Source organism: Lissotriton helveticus, chromosome 3_2 (genome assembly GCF_964261635.1).
Source record: "Lissotriton helveticus chromosome 3_2, aLisHel1.1, whole genome shotgun sequence".
Taxonomy (NCBI): domain Eukaryota; kingdom Metazoa; phylum Chordata; class Amphibia; order Caudata; family Salamandridae; genus Lissotriton; species Lissotriton helveticus.
The window spans coordinates 461,130,979-461,149,520 of NC_136062.1; the positions used below are offsets into that span (position 1 = coordinate 461,130,979).

At 42.9% G+C, this 18,542-nt stretch overlaps 1 protein-coding gene across 1 annotated transcript in view; it reads left to right on the forward strand.

The window, feature by feature from the left end:
* The window catches only part of LOC144826359 (astacin-like metalloendopeptidase), a 182,056-nt gene that overhangs the window by 47,953 nt on the left and 115,561 nt on the right, over window positions 1–18,542 (forward strand). The window contains exons 4-6 of the mRNA XM_078684687.1: window positions 3,228–3,341; window positions 13,043–13,177; window positions 14,418–14,535. Of these exons, the coding sequence (XP_078540813.1) occupies window positions 3,228–3,341; window positions 13,043–13,177; window positions 14,418–14,535 (367 nt within the window). The remainder of the gene's footprint in view (window positions 1–3,227; window positions 3,342–13,042; window positions 13,178–14,417; window positions 14,536–18,542) is intronic.

Below are 18,542 nucleotides of genomic sequence, written 5' to 3' on the forward strand. Positions count from 1 at the left end.
GATCAGAGCAACAAATGTTGCTTGCTTCGTATTGGGTGTGCCTACCTATGATTAAGGCTCATTGGGAGCCGAAACGCGTCAGTTGTCGCCGCGTACCCCGTAATGTTTTATAAAGTACCTGTGCTCCAAGTGGAGTTTCAGTGCTCTTTTTTTCTTTGGATATTGAATCGACAGGCTGCTCTCTGGCAGTTTTGCTGAATCCGGTGTGCAGGGTCTGTGGCTCGCTTTCATCCGAGTACTTGTGTGATTACTGCGAGCGCAGCTTTATGAGCCCGACTCGCTTTTCCCCACTTTAAAAAAAGAAAAGGACACTGCCCTGAGTTGAATATTCACTGTGGCGGCAAGAAAGGGAAATATGAGGTGTCATTTGCCTCTTTGCAACTTGTGGTGCTGGTTGCCAAAGGACATTGGGAGATTTGGCGACGATCTGTAACACTACTCAACGGAGCACCATGCAATGAAAATACTTTTATGGGTGGCTACAGTACAAGATACAGTGGCAAAACAACAACATGCACTGCAGTCCACTGTGAATATTAACATTCCGGCATGGTGCACTCTGAGCATCGAAAGACCTTGGGACAGCAAAAAATCACGTGGTTACAGCAACAACTGTTTGTCGCTTCGTATTGGGTGTGCATACCTATGATTAAGGCTCACTGGGAGCCGAAACGCGTCAGGTGTCGCCGCCCACCCCGTAACGTTTAATAAAGCATCCATGCTCCATGTAGAGTTTCAGCGCTCTTTTCTCTTTGGATATATATAATATATATATCTCAACTGCCACTCTAACGTCATTCCGGCTGTCGCCTTGAAAACACCAGAGCATGGACCACAGTTTGGTGCAGAATCAGCGTTTATTTGCTCTTCTCATGCACAGCCATGACGCGTTTCGACCCCTGAGGGCCTTGATCACAACTAATGTTGAATACCGGATTCTCAATTAGCTAAGATAACCGATTTTCAGAAATCATAGGTGGAACGGTAGGTGAGAAAATATTACGTGTTTAAGCCCATAACTAAGACTGTTTTTGCACTGTGGCTTTCTTGTCGAATGCGCATCTGTATTTTAAAGAATTAAGTTTAAGGATTAAAGGAATAAAGACAAAGTTTTTCTACAATCAAAACTTGACCATTTTCTTTTTCAATTGGGAAGCAATCTGGTATACTTTGTTCTGCTGTATATTATGGTCTATAATTGCCTTCATAAATAGTCCACTTGTATGTTTCGAGTGCAGGGACATTTGTGTTTACTAATTGACCACTAATCCTTTTGGGTTCTGGTAGTGTACTACTCTCCGAGAAAGCTCCTCGACGCCTTGGCAGGGTTAGTAAGCGCTATATAAATGCAAATACAGTGCAATTCAATGTATTTCTCATATCCAGATTTTCTAAAAAAAAAACTCAATTTATTGAGCGATAAAATGAAAAATGTCCAACGTCTGCGGCTGTTAGTGAGACTATGCTACAATGCCTTTACTTGTCCTCCCCCCAACACTGCTGGTTACGATCTCTTCCACTGTATACCTCTTGCTTCAGGCCTCCATTTCATTTCCATTGAGCACTGGTCATGTTTTATTCGGTAAAGGGAATGAAATTCGCTGGTATTCTATAAAAAGAATGTTTATTTTCAGTGCACAATGCTCTATTGAAACATGTAAACATTTTACAAGCTTTTCCAAAGGGAAGTTGAGGCAATGATGCTGTTTGATTACATGACAAATTCTAGAAAAGGAATTTTGTTTACTTTCACAATAAACCATATTGCAAATTCTTAGCTCAATCAAGTGACTGTTCAGTATTTCTGAAAATCACATTACTGTTGAATTGGTAATGTGAAATAGATGCCACACACCGGCAAAGTGTGACACAGAATTAGGACAAGTAAAACCACATGAACACAACCCGCAGTAAATCAGGGCCGAGGAGAGAACCAGGACTCGCCTAGAGGTATCTCTTTAACCCCTTCGCTGCGGCGGCTATTCCGCCGCAGCGCTAAGGGGGAGGCGGGGCTGCGCGGCGGTCCCGTGCTCGTGTCGGAACCGCTCCGTCACGGCCCTCGGGTGAGCTGTGCTTGTGACGGAACGGTTCCGTCACGGACCCGCCCGCCCATTAGAACGTCAGCGCAGGCGTGGAATTCGCGCCACGCAGGCGCGGCGAGCGGGCCGTGACGGAACCGTTCCGTCACCAGCACAGCCCATCCGAGGCTCGTGACGGAACGGTTCCGTCACGAGCATGGGAGGGGTTAAGAGAGATCTCCAGGATGGTCCTCAGAGCAGGAGACAGACCGCTCCAGACAGAGACAGCAACCACGTCTCCGGATTAGAGGCAAGAGAAACCAAGCCTTGAAAGAGAGGATAAACAAAACTGGAAACTAAAAACAGAGAGAAACAGAAGCTAGCGGAAAAGTGCGAGAGTGAGAAGAGAGTGGGTGAGGAAGAATGGGGAAGAAAGGTAAATAAAGAGACAGGAAGATGGGAGAGAAATATAGGGACAGAGAGACAGAGGGAGTGAAAAGAGAGGAAGAGGAAGACAGATGCGGTGTCAGAGGAAGAAAGAAAGAGAGGACGTTTGAGAAAGTTACTCAGAAAAAGCGAGAGCGAGAGAGAGGTCTGGAGTGAGCTGGAAAGAAGAATAGACAGAGATTGTGGGAGAAGGAGGAAGAGAAAGCGGGGGAGAAGCTACGAGAGAGAGCGAAACAGAGTGAAAGAGAAGTGGAGAGAGAACGAGAGAGAGCGAGGGGCAGAGAAGCAGGGATTGAAGGTGAGAGGAGAGGAACAGAGTGATTCTAGCAGTAAACACACTGGGGCTTATTTACAACCCTTGCGACACCCGTCGGTCACTTTTCCCATGTTAAAAATGACACTACCTGGTCACATTGTGTTTTATGCACTCGTGAAGTGATGACGTCTATATATTAAATATTAAATGTCACGTGCTCACTGTTATAACATATTTTAACATGAATCTTCTTTGCAGATTACTCCCACACACTACTCTTGTAGGCTAGGCATACACACACAGCACAATATTAATTCAAAAAGTAAACCAGAACCTGTTCTTTTATATATCACAAAGCTACACGTGGAAATGCGCAGAAAGATGTTTATCTGCAGTCTCATCCAGGCCTATTTCATTCACATGTCCGGGACTAATATTCACTCAGACCCACAGATAGTAAAAGTACTCAAATGTCAGGGATTAAGTGTTGCTTTATATGTTTGTAGGCTCTACAGAATTAAAGGAAGCTGTCTTATCTCTCCAAAGACTGGCAGAGCAGAAGGGTGAAGCAACAAAGAGCGTAAAATTCATCTTCACTCAAATTCTGGAATCCAACAAAGGTAAGAGAGACAACACTGCTAACAAAGAATAGTCCAAAACATGGACTTTCTGAGTGAGTGGTGGAGAGTAATAGACATTGATCGGAAATTGGGTTACTAGTTGAAGTAGGTGAAACCCTACTCAACCACAATCTCAGTCAGGGTGAAACACAAGCAAACCCCAAATGAACCTGGGCTTAACCCTCTGGTAGCTTGGCACAAAATAGTCAGGCTTAACTTGGAGACAATGTGTAAAGTATTTATGCAGAACTTCAAACAGTAATAAAGTAAAAACACAACCCAAGCAAAATCCCACACTATTTCAGAAAAATAGAGTAAAATGTAATGAATTATTTGACACTAATCCAATTAGTGGAAGCAGAGTTATGCAATTTTGAAGATGTAGGTAAAAGTAGTGCTTAAAAGCACAAAGCGCCATATGCGGTTAACTGGTTGTGCCGAACCGGGACAAAGTGTAAAATTCAGACTAACCACGATACTGTGCAGGCCAGATACGACTATCATATTAGACCTGCTGAGCAGTGTACCTTAAATCCTAGTTCTCAAGCGTTGCCTCATGCAGCAGCAGTCCAGAGAAGCAGTGAGGTCTTCATTTATGAAGTGTTGAGGATGAATCTTGCAGGGGCTGTTCCGATGAGCTGTGAGGGCTTCAATGAAGTCTGCTGGGAAGGCTGAGATGCAGGTTTGCATCGTAGCTGCATTGGTTTCGATGAGGCACTTAGGAGAGCTGTGTCGGGTTTACATCGCGTTGTGTTGGTTCTGGTGAGACCACAGCTGAGTTGGCAGCTCACCTGTAAACCTGCTTCCAAGGGTTCAGCACTTGAGGGGCACCACTCGAAGCAGGAATGGGTCCAGGTGCCGGGTTCAAGATGGTTGGAGCCTTTTGTCTTCCTAAGGCTCTGTTCAGTAGGCCAGTTAACTAGCAATTGTGGTCACTCTGGTGGTCCTGGGTTGAATATGCAGGTCCAGGCCTTTCCACTCATGTAACAGGGTAGCAGGGTAGCATAACAGTCCTTATTCTGAGTCTTCTACTGGTCCAGAAGTGTACTGAACAGTTGGGCCTGGGAGTTCACTACTTACACCTAATGCCCTTTGGAGTGGGAGAAGCTTTTGAACAATCCCCTACAGACATTCTTGGAATTTCCTGCCTCAGTGCCCTGGCCCTAACATATCTGGGGCACAAAAGACTAGTACCCTTTGTGGGTGTGCTGAGGCAGAGCCTTTGTAATGTGCAAGTGTGGTAGGTGACAGTTCCCCTCTTCATCCTGAAAGAGATGGCCCTTCATGCAAACACCTAATCCACCTTTGTCTCACTGTTGGGGAGTAATACACAAAGACCAACTGCCAGCTACACCCAGTCATGTGACCCATGATATAGGCAGCAAGCACCAAATGGTTGTGACATGAAACTGCCAACTTTTAAAAAGTGGCATGTTCAGAATTGCGACTTAAAATCCAACTTTACCATTAACGATAACTTTAAATTACAATATTTTAGAGACCAAACTCTGCAATCTTACCTGCTCCCATTTGAAAGGTATCACTTATTAATGTAATAAGGTAATCCAATGTTATCACATGGGAGAGGTAGGCCTTGCAAATGTCAGAGTTTTTCACTACCAGTGGCCAGATGTAGGTAAATCTCATTTACCGATTCATAAATACCGAATTTTACCGATTCGGTATTTATGAATCTGTAAATGAGATGTAGGTAAAAATTCGGTATTTTTTACCGAATCGGAAAGATTCGGTATTTACCGATTCGGTAAATACTGAATCGGTATTTGCTATTGAATCCTATGGGCCTTGAAGCCCATAGGATTCAATAGCAAATACTGATTCGGTATTTACCGAATCGGTAAAAATACCGAATTGCTAAGGGGGACAGGGTGTCACTCTGACACCCTGTTGCACCCCTGTAACTGGCTTTTGCGCCATGTGGCACACATTCATGCCCTTAGGGCATGTCTGTGTGCCACATAGCACAGGTGTACTTGCACAGATGTGCATGTACACAAGAATTCGTAATTTACCATGCAATTGTATTGCATGGTAAATACCGAATTCTCAAGGCCCTGTAGCACTGTTAGAAGGGCTACCTACATCTTGAAATACATATTCGGTAATTTTACCGAATGGTAATTTTACCGAATCGGTAAACTTTACAGAATCAGTAAATTTACCGATTCTGTAATTTTAACGATTCGGTAAAATTACCGAATCAGTAAAATTACCGAATATGTCCGTTTTTTGTGCCCCTACATCTCCATAGCCCTTTACCGGTCGGAAACGGCCGAAAATCGGTATTTTCGTCCGATTCCGACCGGTAAAGGGCTACCTACATCTGGCCCCAGGACTTGTAAAACTTAAAAGTACATGTACTTAAAAGTACATGTCCTACTTTATAACTACACTGAACTCTGTTCTATTGGCTGCTAAGACCTATCCTAGGGGATACCTATATGTATTACAAAGGAAGATTTGGGCCTGGCAAAAGGTTTATTTTGCTAGGTGAAAATGTCAGTTAGAAGCTGCACACAGTGGCTGCAGTGCCAAGCCTGAGACATGTTTTAAAGGCTACTGAAGTGGTTGGCTGCAGGCCCACCAGTAGGACTTAATTCACAGGGATTGGTTACTTGTAGTACCACTTTACTAGGGTCTTACAAATTAATTAAATGTGCCAATTAGGTGTAAGCCAATGTTACTAAGTTTTAGGGAGGGAGCACAAGCACTTTAGCACTGGTTAGCAATGGTAAAGTGTGCAGAGCCCTAAGGCCAGCAAAAACATGTAGTCAACAAAACCAGGAGGATTGCTGGCAAAAAGTTGGGGAAAACCACACCAAGTATGCTAGGCCCAACAGACATGTTGAGATACATTCCTATGTGGGAGTGAGGGGGAGAGTTTTTGTGAAGAATGGTGGGTTTGACAAAGGATGGTAAAGGAGGGCGGTGATGTGAACATCTACACAATTTATTGACAGTAGAGTAGGATGGGCCAAGTGGGCATCTGAGTGTGCATACTAGGCCATTGTGTCTGACGGAGGGTCACAGAGGTCAGATGTGTGCTTGTCTGAAGAGCGAGGATGTACAGCTATGGAGAGGGTATGCCATAATGGTAGTTTAATGTAAATGTGTTTGGAGGGAGGGAGTGGTTGTGCATGTCTTGTGGTATTTACCTTTTGTTGGGATGATGCAAACTTTATTGGGGATCCCAGATTGGCATTTATCAAGAAACCCATAGAGTGATAAGAATTGGGGAAGGGAACCAGCTTTGAGTCTTGGTGCTTATGATTCTCGGCAACTCAGTTAATCTCCTTGTGACTAAAGCAAGTAAAACATTTATTGAATTTTACCTTGTGTATTGTAATCTGGTGCTCATAAAACAGCAAAAAAATCCTCAAACTTCCCAGATGCATTTTCTTCTGTGAGTATGCCAGCGATTGGCAGCTAAGCAAAAAGTCTCTTATTTTTCAGGCCAGAATGTCCCTTCCCATCCCTGTCAGCATCTTGATTAAAAAATGTGAGTGAAAGAAGGTGTTCAAGAGGGTGGTCTCATTAAGGTGGAAAGTGAATGAATACTTTTTGAAGGGTGATATCATGTGTTAAAGCAGGTGACCCAATTGAACTCGATAGAGGCTTTTTTGATGGCAGGGCGGTGACTGAAAGTCATTTCGATTTTTCACAGCCGGCTGGGCAGAAAATCTGGATTACAGGATTACAGAATACAGATAAAGAATTTATCTAAAAAGTTTAAAAATACACTATATTTTACAAATAAAGTGTACTACGGTGTATTTTCAATTGTTTACATAGTTACTTTTTCAAAAAAATAAGTAACACAGCACCGCAATATTACCCAGAAAAATTGTACTACTTGAAATCTTGTTTTTTTAAAAATATGTAAAAAAAATGCACTGCACTACACAATAATTAAAGATATAGGGCCAGATGTAGGAAGCCAAACTGCGAACGTAAACACTAAAAATCGCAGAATTTCAGCATTTGCAATCGCAATTTGCCTGTGAGCAATGTAGGTAGGCAAATACCCGCACGCAAAATAAGGAATCGCAAAAATTGTGATTCCTTATTTTGTGCAAGCATTTAGAGAATCACAATTTGCGATTCCCTAAATGCTATGCTGGTAGGCATCGCAAATTGTGATTTTGCCTTAATGAATAGCAAAATACCACCAACTTTGAGTTCGGGTATTTTGCGTTTTCATTTCAAAAAGCACTTTTTGGCTTTTTACAGAGTGCCATGTGGGACACATACATGCCGTTAGGGCATGTATGTGCTCCACGTGCACACATGCACATTTCAGGGGTGCAACAGGGTGTTCTTTTGAAACCCTTGCACCCTTGAAATTGCGCCTGCAATTTGCCAGTGTCTCTTGGTTACTCGCAAATTGCGGGCACATATCCTATGCATTCCTATGGGCATATTGGTCCATAGGAATGAATGGTTTCTGGCTCTCTTCATGGAGTTCATGACATGACGTCAGGGATATTCTCTCTGTCTCAATTTTTTAGCAAGGATTTGTGCCTCAGTTTTATAGTCAGCTATAGAGATACTATTTGTCCTAATGCGCAAAAATTGCCCAAAGGGCAAGTTATCTTTAAGGGCTCTCGGGTGGTGACTACTGTACAATGACAAACTGTTCCTGTTTGTAGGTTTCTTGTAGTGAGTAGTGTTCAAGTGTCCATCTTGGTGTCTGATGTTGAGATCCAAGAACGGGACACAGGAGTCTGTTATGGTGTGGGTGAAATTGAGATATTCATTCTGTTTGTTAATCCATTGGCAAAAGGTTTAGCAGGTAGTTAGATCTCCTTTCCAAAAAATGAGAATACCATCTACGTACCTTTGCCACAACCTCAAGTTGTTGATATATGGGTTGCGTGGGTGTAGGATGACCTGCTCCTCAAAGGCGGCCATATAGAGGCAAAATGCAAAGACTATCACAGTTCTTTTCAACATACTCAAACAACCCTAAACCTTCTTTATAAACTAGGTTTCACAGTCAACGCAGTTAAATCTCACCTGCAACTTTTACAAATACAGCCTTTCTTAGGGGTTATCCTCAATTCACAAATAGAAATAGCTTACCTAAATGCAGTACGGATTCAATCTTTCAAAACCCTCATCCTGCTGTTTCAGCCATAATCATAGGCACCTGTCCAATAAATAGAGGCACTTCAGGGGTGCAACAGGGTGTTCTTTTGAAACCCTTGCATCCTTGAAATTGCGCCTGCAATTTGCCAGTGTCTCTTGGTTACTCACAAATTGCGGGCACAAATCCTATTCATTCCTATGGGCCTACTGGCCCATAGGAATGAATGGTTACTGGCTCTCTTCATGGAGTTCATGACACACCCTTCTCTGATCACTACTGCAATAACCATTGGTTAACCTCCGGATGGAGGAAGCATACAAAACGAACCAGATGATGATGCTGCCACGTTTTTAAGAACAGGGTGGAGAATCAAGATATACCGCCTTTCCTGACCTCTGTATGTGAATGAGAGTTTTTTTATAGGTATCCTACACGAAATTTCCAAACCCTGGTTACTCAGGTCAAGTAAGTGATCCAATCCCCTGCCACCTTTTGATATTCATCAATAAATAGAGGCACCAGACAAGGGAGTCCTCTTCCACCGATTTTATTTGCATTATTTATAGAGCCACTAGCATTAGCAATCAGACAGAAAAAGGTGTATACCCTCCCCCTTCAAGGGATGGCTAAAATAAAACTGTATGCTGATGATATTCTTTTTTTAAATCCTAAAAATGACACCCAGGTGGAAATCAAGAGGATTTTCTCAGATTTCCAGGCAATAGGAGGCTATAAAATAAATAAGTCCAAAATGGAGATCTTACTATGCAACTGTTCTACCGACTCATTATTGCCAGATTTTGGAACCGTCTACAACACTCACCCAAAGAGATACTTAGGGATCTATGTGACGGAGAAAGTAGAAGATATATTCCATTTGAACTATACCCCGTTGATCCAAAAAGTGAAACGCCTTTTAGCATGATGGAACCAACTCCCATTACTAATATTTGGTCGAGTGGCACTAATTTGTATGTCTATTCTGCCATTATTTAACGTCCTATTTACCGCGGCCCCGTGAGCACTACAAGCATAATTTTTTTAAAGCGATAGATAGCATGTTTTCCTCCTTCTTATGGTCTAATAAAACACTGAGGCTGGCACTGGGCACTTTAAGCTACCCTGTTGCTGAGGGAGGGTTGTCCCTTCCAAATATTAGGAACTACTAACACACAAGTTTTGCACATAATAGCTGTAGATTTTTATCTGAATCAGACCCCCCGGAGGCAGATCATTTCTTTATGAATAAAATCTTAATGGAGTATAATATTGTTGATCCTACTAGAATAGTTAAGTACCCTAAGAAAGTACGATATAAGACCCTCCAATGGATGTTTAAGCAAAAATCTCAATTCCTAACATTTTATGGTATTCCAAGAATCAATAGCTCGACAAGGCTGTCCCATTTTTATACGGAGGAGAGATGTTTGTTAGATATCTGTATTTTTAAAAAAATAGGAAGAAAATGGGTATGCACAGATTCTGGATTTTGCCATAGGCAACTGCTGGAAGTCATGGCCCGATATAGAAATGGGGCTCCTACACACTAAAGCAATATTGAAATGGTCATTCATCATAATTAATCCCCTTTTGGAAAATTTGACTTAAGAAATATATCTTTAAGAGCAGGCATCAGTGAAGTATTTGATACCCCGACACACAGTCGTCGGTCAGTGCATGAGTCAACATTTTTGACGAAAATAAGTCTCTCCCCGTATATGAAAAAATTTGAGGGGATGCAGCTCTCAAAACTAGCTAGGAGCAGAATTAATAAACTAAATGTTTCAGCACCGAGAGGCGCAAATCTTAAGCGTATGCAATTTTATTCATAATGGCTAATCTATAGGACTCCTTCTTTCCTACATAATATCTATACCATAAATTGAAGACAGGTGTCTTTGCTGCGCTAAAGAGAATGGTGGCACCTGGTCACACATTGTCTGGGAATGTTAAAGAATCACCAAAGATCCCTCCATTTCCATCGACATATCCATTGCAGTTTTGAGGTGCTCTCCCAATAGAATGCTAAGCACCACACAAGAAGAGTGCTTATACATTGCAGCACTAGTAGCAAGATCTTTAATCTTACAGAGCTGGCGAACCAATAAGATACCTTCCTTCCAAGCCTGGAGAGTGAAACTAAGCAAAATCAAAGAATGTAAAAAAAAATGCTTTAAGATCAGGGTCATCAAGGAAGGGAGCTCCTTGGGGAACTAGTCCAGAGTCAAGGGAAAATGTCTTCAATTGAAAGGCTTAAAATGGGCTGAGGAGGTGGCTGGTTTTGGATCGAATAGCTAAGCCTGAGATAGTTTGAATCTCGATGGTTTACCTCCGAAACTATTGTTATTCTATGTTATGCATTTATGCACTTTATGTATCTCTTACTTTTTGCCATATGAATGTTCCGTTCCTTTTCTGCAACATGTTTACTTGTAAGACAGTTTCAGTATGTATATCCTTAATGTTTTGCACTTTGCACTGTGGATCTGTACTGTTGTATCTTTTCTCTGTACGGTGTTTAACTGTAAGGCAGCTCAAGTATCAATACCCTGATCGTCGTGCACTATACACTTTATTTTGCAGTACTGTATTTCTGTATCCTCTTGAACTCTCAATAAAAAAAATCTGAAAAAAAATCCTGCTATTTCAGCCAAGCAAACAGTTACCAGTTAGAACTGTTAAGTATTTACTAGTAACTATGGCACCATGCACATCAATAGAGCCACATTCCAGGCTCAAGATGCGACCATTACAGCAATGCCTAGTCAATCAATGGTCTCAAGTGGAGGGTCAGCTAGAGGATCTAGTGTTGATCAGCTGCCAAGATTGCCACTGTATGCAATTGCGAAAGTCGCCTATTCTCCTAAAGGGACGGCTGTTTCTAGACCCTGTACCGCAGAGGACCATAACAACTGTTGCACCACTTACATAGACCTGTTGGCAACTGCAGAAAATGCATAATGACTAAACTTTGCCTCAAGGTTCCAACACACTCAATCCAAGGGCAATGCACTATGGGTGAGCTGGTCAGGGATATTTGCTTACGCTTTCCACCTCTCCTACAGCTTCTGTTTTTGGTTACCAAACTTCAACATGCATCTCTAACCCTCATCCATTAACTTTGTACATGTCCCACGTTTAAATACCATGCACCCTACCTTTTGGGCTAAGCAGCTAGTGAATATTATGTAATTTCTCAAAATTCCAATTTGGAGTAGGTGCAATCTGCCTCACGTCATTAATATTAATGAGGATGGTCACAAGTTGTGACTTACTCTGATTGGATGCCATCACAGGGATGGTGGCCAGCTGGTGACAAAGATTACAATATCATGAAATAATTTACAAGTTCCTAAAAGAGGATTAGTACATATTAGAAAACAATTTTACCTTCCTCAAACAGCAAATCCGATGTTTGCAACTATACAAATGTTTTATACATCAGGTCTGTGGTTATCCTATGATATGTTTTTTAAAGGGACCATCTATACACTTTAAATATATAATATTACAAATATATTGACAAAATATAGTTTCTTATAGGAAAATATGAAAACCATTCCTGACATTTTCCAGTAGCCCAGGGTCAGACACAGTACCTAGAAGCATTATATCTTTACAATAGTAAATTAAGCATTTGCTTAAAAGATTATTATGTTCTCCTTCTTTACAACTGGTTGAGCTTACAATACTTCAGCTGTTGCTGACTAAAAAGCAGCACACTGTTTTAGGACTTACAGAGGGTCCCCCGTCTCCTGCATTGCAAGTTGGAAAGGGACAGAAAACACTCTATAATTGTTTGTTATTTACTTTTAGAATAGCAGTTGCCTCTTGGATGGAAATGACTAACACCTTAGTTTGTACTGATGATCTGATGGACAAAGAGTTTGATCAAAAACCATAACTCTGCAGCGAACTCAATCATGGGTGCATATATTTAATTCAACCGCTTGCCAATTACATCTCACCCTTCATGTTCAGAACGGGAGCTCCCATATTTCCCCCGAAGTCCACGGAAGATCTTCAAATTGCCCAAAAGAGGTGCTTTGATATCTTCTAAGAATGGAGAGTATTGGTAGTCAGTGGACGATGACTTTGCCATGGGTTTGAATATTGGTCAGTATACAACTGAAACTGGCATGATAAAAGTTATAGATGCCAGTAGTTAGCACCCATGTTCCAATGGGGGGCTGAGCCTGGAAATCTGACATGGTTGGGGCCAATGTGTGCCTACCTCAGATGCCGCTGCACTGCTTGGCTTGGTTTGGTGGCCGCATATTCCTTCTCAAATGACTAACCTATTATCATAGAGGCAACTACTTTCAATGAGTTTGTTATTCGGTGAGACAAGATCAACCAGATTATAACCTGTGTTTAAAACAACCAGAATGTAATCTGAATTCAGATTAACCAAAATGTAATCTGTGTTTAGATCAACCAGAATGTAATATGTGTTTCTGCTGTCTGATAAAGAATGCTGTTCCTTAATCTTCAGAATATCAGTGTATGCAGCAAGAGTGTCTAACAAACCAAGATATTCTGCTTGCAAGCAACAGTCCCCTACTCAAGCCCTTATTTCCTCTTTTTCCAGGAAGTCCAATCCTTTTGTTCCAGGGTGACATCAGGAAGCAGCTGACCCGCAGTGCTGTGACGTGTAATCAATGCATCTGGCCAAGCTCCACAAATGGGGGCGTCATTGTGCCCTTCGTTATAGCTCCTGAATTTAGTGAGATATATGTATTGTTCTTCTATATACTAGGTGGTTACAGCACTGTGCATTATGACTGGGCTCCTGGTGGAGGGGGATAAGCCCTTTAACCATATCGTCTCCAGAGAGTGTATGCCACAGTGGCGTATCAGGCTTTCTACTCATCACTGTCTTTTGTAAAGTCCTCATGTAAAACTGACTGGTTGGGAGGAAAACTTTATACTTGGTGACATCAGGAGCGAGTACTCCTTCTGCATATACTGCTTGATGTGTGTAATCAGAGGGCGGGTTACTAGATTATCTTAAGTGCATGTTAACTTCTTCATAATACATGCTGATGAGACTTAGGGGGATTTTCTTCCCAATATAGGCTATGGGGAGTTAGGGGTTGGTGGTTCTCCTTCACAATACAAGCTGATAGGATTTAGGGGTTGTCCTATTCTATACAGGCTGATGGTTCTCCTTCTCAAAACAGGCTGATGGGAGTTAGGGGTTCTGCTTAACAATACAGGCTGAGGGGAATTAGGGACTGATGGCTCTTCTTCACAATACAGGCTGATAGGATTTAGGGGTTGTCCTACTCAATACAGGCTGATGGTTCTCCTTCACAACATAGGCTGATGGGAGCTAGAGTTTCTCCCACACAAGATCATGCAGAAGTATTTGAAGCAGAGGTCAGGCTGATAGAAGGAGGTCTTCATTTATACCACTGGTTACTGGAGGGGTCCTCGTCCACCTTGCATGTAGACAGAGATATGAGGTCTCCTTCATACCACTGGTGAGTGTCCACATTCACTCCGGGGTTCCTAGTAGTATGAGTTCTCTTTCAGACAGTTGAGCTTGGATGGGGTCATCACCTAGAGTGCGAGCTCAGTGGGGATGAGGGTCTCCTCAATACAGTGGTTATTGGTTGCTCTTGATGGAACACCCAGGCTCCTTCCAAATACTGGTTAAGGCATCTTTGCAGAATCAGGAGATAGAGAACACCTGCACAGTATTGGCTAATATGGGGTGGAGTAAACACCTGGTGCCTTTGAAGACCATTGCAATGTGGATGAAATCAATTGCAGGTTTACTACCTCCCAAGAGTTGTCTGATTTTTCCATAGATCAATCTTCAAATGACAAGTATGCTGATTCTCAGTGCAGCTGCTATATTTGTGTTTTGTGAGCTCCAGGAAGTTCTGGTGTAGATGTCAGTGTCACCCTCCTTCCATCCTAACTTTACTTTCAATCCTTTGTGTCCCACCCTCACCCAGGCGATAGCTCCAAGACTCTGATCCGGGAAGCACTACAGGAGTTTAACATGCTGACCTGCGTCCACTTCACTGACCGCATTATGGAGACTGACTACTTGAACATCGGCTCTGGGACGGGGTAAGTCTTATCAGAACCTACAGACATAAACACAGAATCTCATCTGGACATAATGCCAAGGCTAGTTTCTACCTCTTACCTCATGTATTTGTGAAACCCTTGTGTTGTCATCTCCACAATAATAATCATGAAAGCAGACTTGAATCAGCAGGTCTACTACTATTACAAAGTGACACACAAGGCCCTATTCCAGGTCTATACCTGCACATTGCTCACCGTTAGCACAGTGGTGCGACAAGGATGGACACCATCTACTCTGTGAGCAGAAAGACATCTGAGACATGTTTTCCTCCTTACAGAGATAGCATTCTAATTTGCATGGTGCTGTTCAAAGAGCTTCAAGCATATTTCTCGATGCCGCTCTGCATGCTGCTGGTTACTCTGATTTCCTAGGGTCTAAACGTAGGGCACATCTAAGGTGAGGACTCAGGCTTCCCAGTTCATATCCCACAAGTGTGCTCCTGGAGCACATCTAGGTGAAACAGCTATATATAAAACGTTCCTGTTGAGTAATTTCCTTCCTTCCTTACCTTTACATGTGCTGACATTGTCTAATTCTGAAATTCAAGTAATAGCCGCAAAGGGGATTACAAAAATGCCCAAAACTGTAAGCAATATTACACAAAACTCTGGTCTGCCATTGTACCCCTATTTTAGGTCAAAGCCTACCAGACAGCGCAGCTGTCTTGGTTTGCTAACAACATCTTGGGGACATTTGTAAAACTTCCCTGGGAATGCATTCCGCCCATTTCTTACCATTAGCTTTGTGGTTTTTAGCTCAAATTTGCTTGCTTTCTATTTTCTGGCTTTATTTGCTTTAGGCTTTCCATCTTGAGTTTACCCCTTCCATTGCCTAAACCTTATTTACTGTATGCTTCCACCAGTGCTCTATTTCTATAAACAGGACTTTAAATCATGTTCTTATTTTGTGAGAATTGCTGTACGTTCAAAGACAGAGGTCAAATGTCAGGTGCTGTCTTCCAGTGAGCTTGCTGTTTACTTTTCTTTCTCCGACTTCAAAGAGAGAGAATTTATGTGACAATCATGCTGGCTTCTGGTGGTGTACTTGAGGAAGACTGTACAATGCTGTTATGTTTTTTCTAGCACACAACACAATGTTAATGTCTGCAAATGAACTGTGCAGATAATTCAGAATATATCAGAACAAGAAAAGCACAAAGGGAGCGCATTCTTTAGTAATTATGAAGTGTGATGGGAACAAATATTTAAAAATGAGCAAAACAAATCAGTACACTAAGGGGGAATATGTATAAGCACCTTGCAACACCAGAGCATCACGTGTTGTGACGCTATGGTGGCGCAAATCACAAATTCATATTTATGAGGCCACGCAAAGCTACTATGTGTTGCTTTGAATGGCTTCATAGATATAGAGTAAGTAAGACAAGGCAGCGCAAATCGCTTCATTGCCTTACTTTGTGCTTGGGAGGTGTTCCATTGGTGCTCCCATGGATTTTGACACTTACCCAGATTTACGAGACCATGTAAATTCGGGGAAGCACCAGAACCTCATGCCTCCTGTGGTGAGGCATAACAAGGAGAAATAACTTCATTTCTCCTTGTTTTTTCCTCTTTCTATGTGTGCTGCATACTTCATCACACATAGAAAGAGGAAAACACCTCTTAGGATTGTTTCTGTGTTGGAAGGTGCCACTTCCCGCACAAAAACAATCCTGTTGACAACACAGGCACCCTTGCACCGTGGTGCAAGGGTGCCTGCATTGGCACTGGGCTGCAGAAACGGCACCAGTGCAGGGGGAAAGGACAGGAATGCACTTTATTGCATAAAAACGGTGCATTCCTGCCCTTTCACTTTGGCTCAGGGCAGTACAGGAAGCTGACTTGCACCTCTGCACTGCCCTACGCCAGATCCCCATGAATAAGGGCCTAGATGATGATTTGCTGCACTGCCCTACGCCAAATCCCCATAAATGAGGGCCTAGGTGAGGACATTTCCACAAATTATAGTTTGTCTGCTATATACTGTTATCAGTAAAACTGAGCAAATGTATTGGCCAGTTTAATTGAAGATGTGTATTCTGTAATGCCAGTTCAGTACCACACCAGGCATACTTCACTTTACTCCACTCCACACCACTTCAATTTTATGTGCACCAATTCACACTGTCCCTCCACCCCACTCCTTACTGCGTCACTGCACTCTACTCTGCACAAATGTAATTTGTACTTGTAAAGCGCACTAATACCCCAACTGGGGTGTCCTGGCGCTGTAACGCATACCGCTGTGGAACCCTTCCTGGCTTTTCCCTGTGAAGTGCCCCCTCCTGGGCACCCCCAAGGTGAGGCCAGGCATCCCAGCGCTGTTGGGGCCGTTGTGGAGATTAAGCAAGCTATTGCCCAGAGTTGCAGAGTGGGAACCATAATTAGAGTAGGCACCGTGGCGAGAATTATCAGGTCCGAGGAAATTGAGCCCAAGACCCGCCGAGGCGGGAATTGAACCCTGGTCACGGGCCAGACCTCTGCATCAGGGTCTGCCGCTCTAACCATTGAGCCACACTTCTCCACCCAATATCCAATCCCCAATCCAATACCCAAATCCATTTATCACCTCTTTACTCCACACCGCTCTACCCTATGCCAATGTGTTCTACCTCACAATACTATACTATGCACCACTGTACTCTTTGCAACTGCACTCTACTCAGTGCCACTCCATGCTACACCGGTGCACTCTACCAAACAACCCTATGCCACTCTAATCTACTCTCCACTCTATGCTGCTTTACTCTCCACCACTGCACTCCACGCCAATCTACCCTGCACCACCGCATGCTACACCACCATACTCTGTACCACTATACTCGGTGCCACTATACTCTATGCCACCTCACTCTATGCCACTGCCCTATACACCATTATACTCTACATCACTACACTCTATTCCACTCTATTTTACTCTGCAACACTGTACTATACACCAGTGCACTCAATGCCACTCTACTCTGCACCACTCTAGGGCAGAGCACTCCACGTCAATGCACTCTACACCACATCACTATATGTTAATGCACTCTACACCAAAACACTCTATGCCACTACACTTTACCCTGCACCACTCCACTCTAGTCTGCATCACTCCACTCTATGCTACTTTACTCTGCAACATTGCACTCTCAGTCATTGAACTCTACGCCGTTCTTCTCTGCACCACTGCACTTTACTCTAAACCACCCTACTGCACTCTACAACAATGCACTGTATGTCACTACACTCTACACCACTCTACTTTGAATTTCCCCACTCTACACCATTAAAATCTACCCTGCGCCACTCCACTCCGTTCTATGCCCCTGCACTCTACGCCACTGCACTCAATGCCAATAAACTCCACACCACTTTACTCAAAACCAATACACTCTATGCCATTGCACTGTACACCACTGCAACCTACTGTTCGACACTCCATTCTGCTTTATTCTACGCCTCTGCACTCTACGCAAGTGCACTCTACGTCACTCCACTTAACACCACTTTACTCAAACCCACTATACTTTACACCACTATACTCTACTCTACACCATTGCAAACTATGTCAGTTTACTCTTTACCGATCTATGCCACTGCACTTTACGCCACTCTAAACCACTGCACTCTACAAAACTCTACTCTGTGCCGTTGCACTATGCGCCGCTGCACTCTGCGCCACTAAACTCTGTGCCACTCTACTCTGCCCCATGCACTCTCTTCCACTACACTCTATTCTACTCTAATCTACTATGCAACATTGCATTCTATGACACTGCAGTCCACCCCACTACACTCTACGCCTCTCTACACTCAACTATGCACTACTGCACCACTGCAGTCTACAACACTCCACGCTACGCCACTCAAGTCTGCCCTTCTACTCTGTGCCACTGCACTCTATGCCACAACTCCATTGATAACTTTATTTCGGCCACCAGGACCATAAAAGCACATAATAAAACACATTTACATAATACAATTTAGAATAAATATGTTAG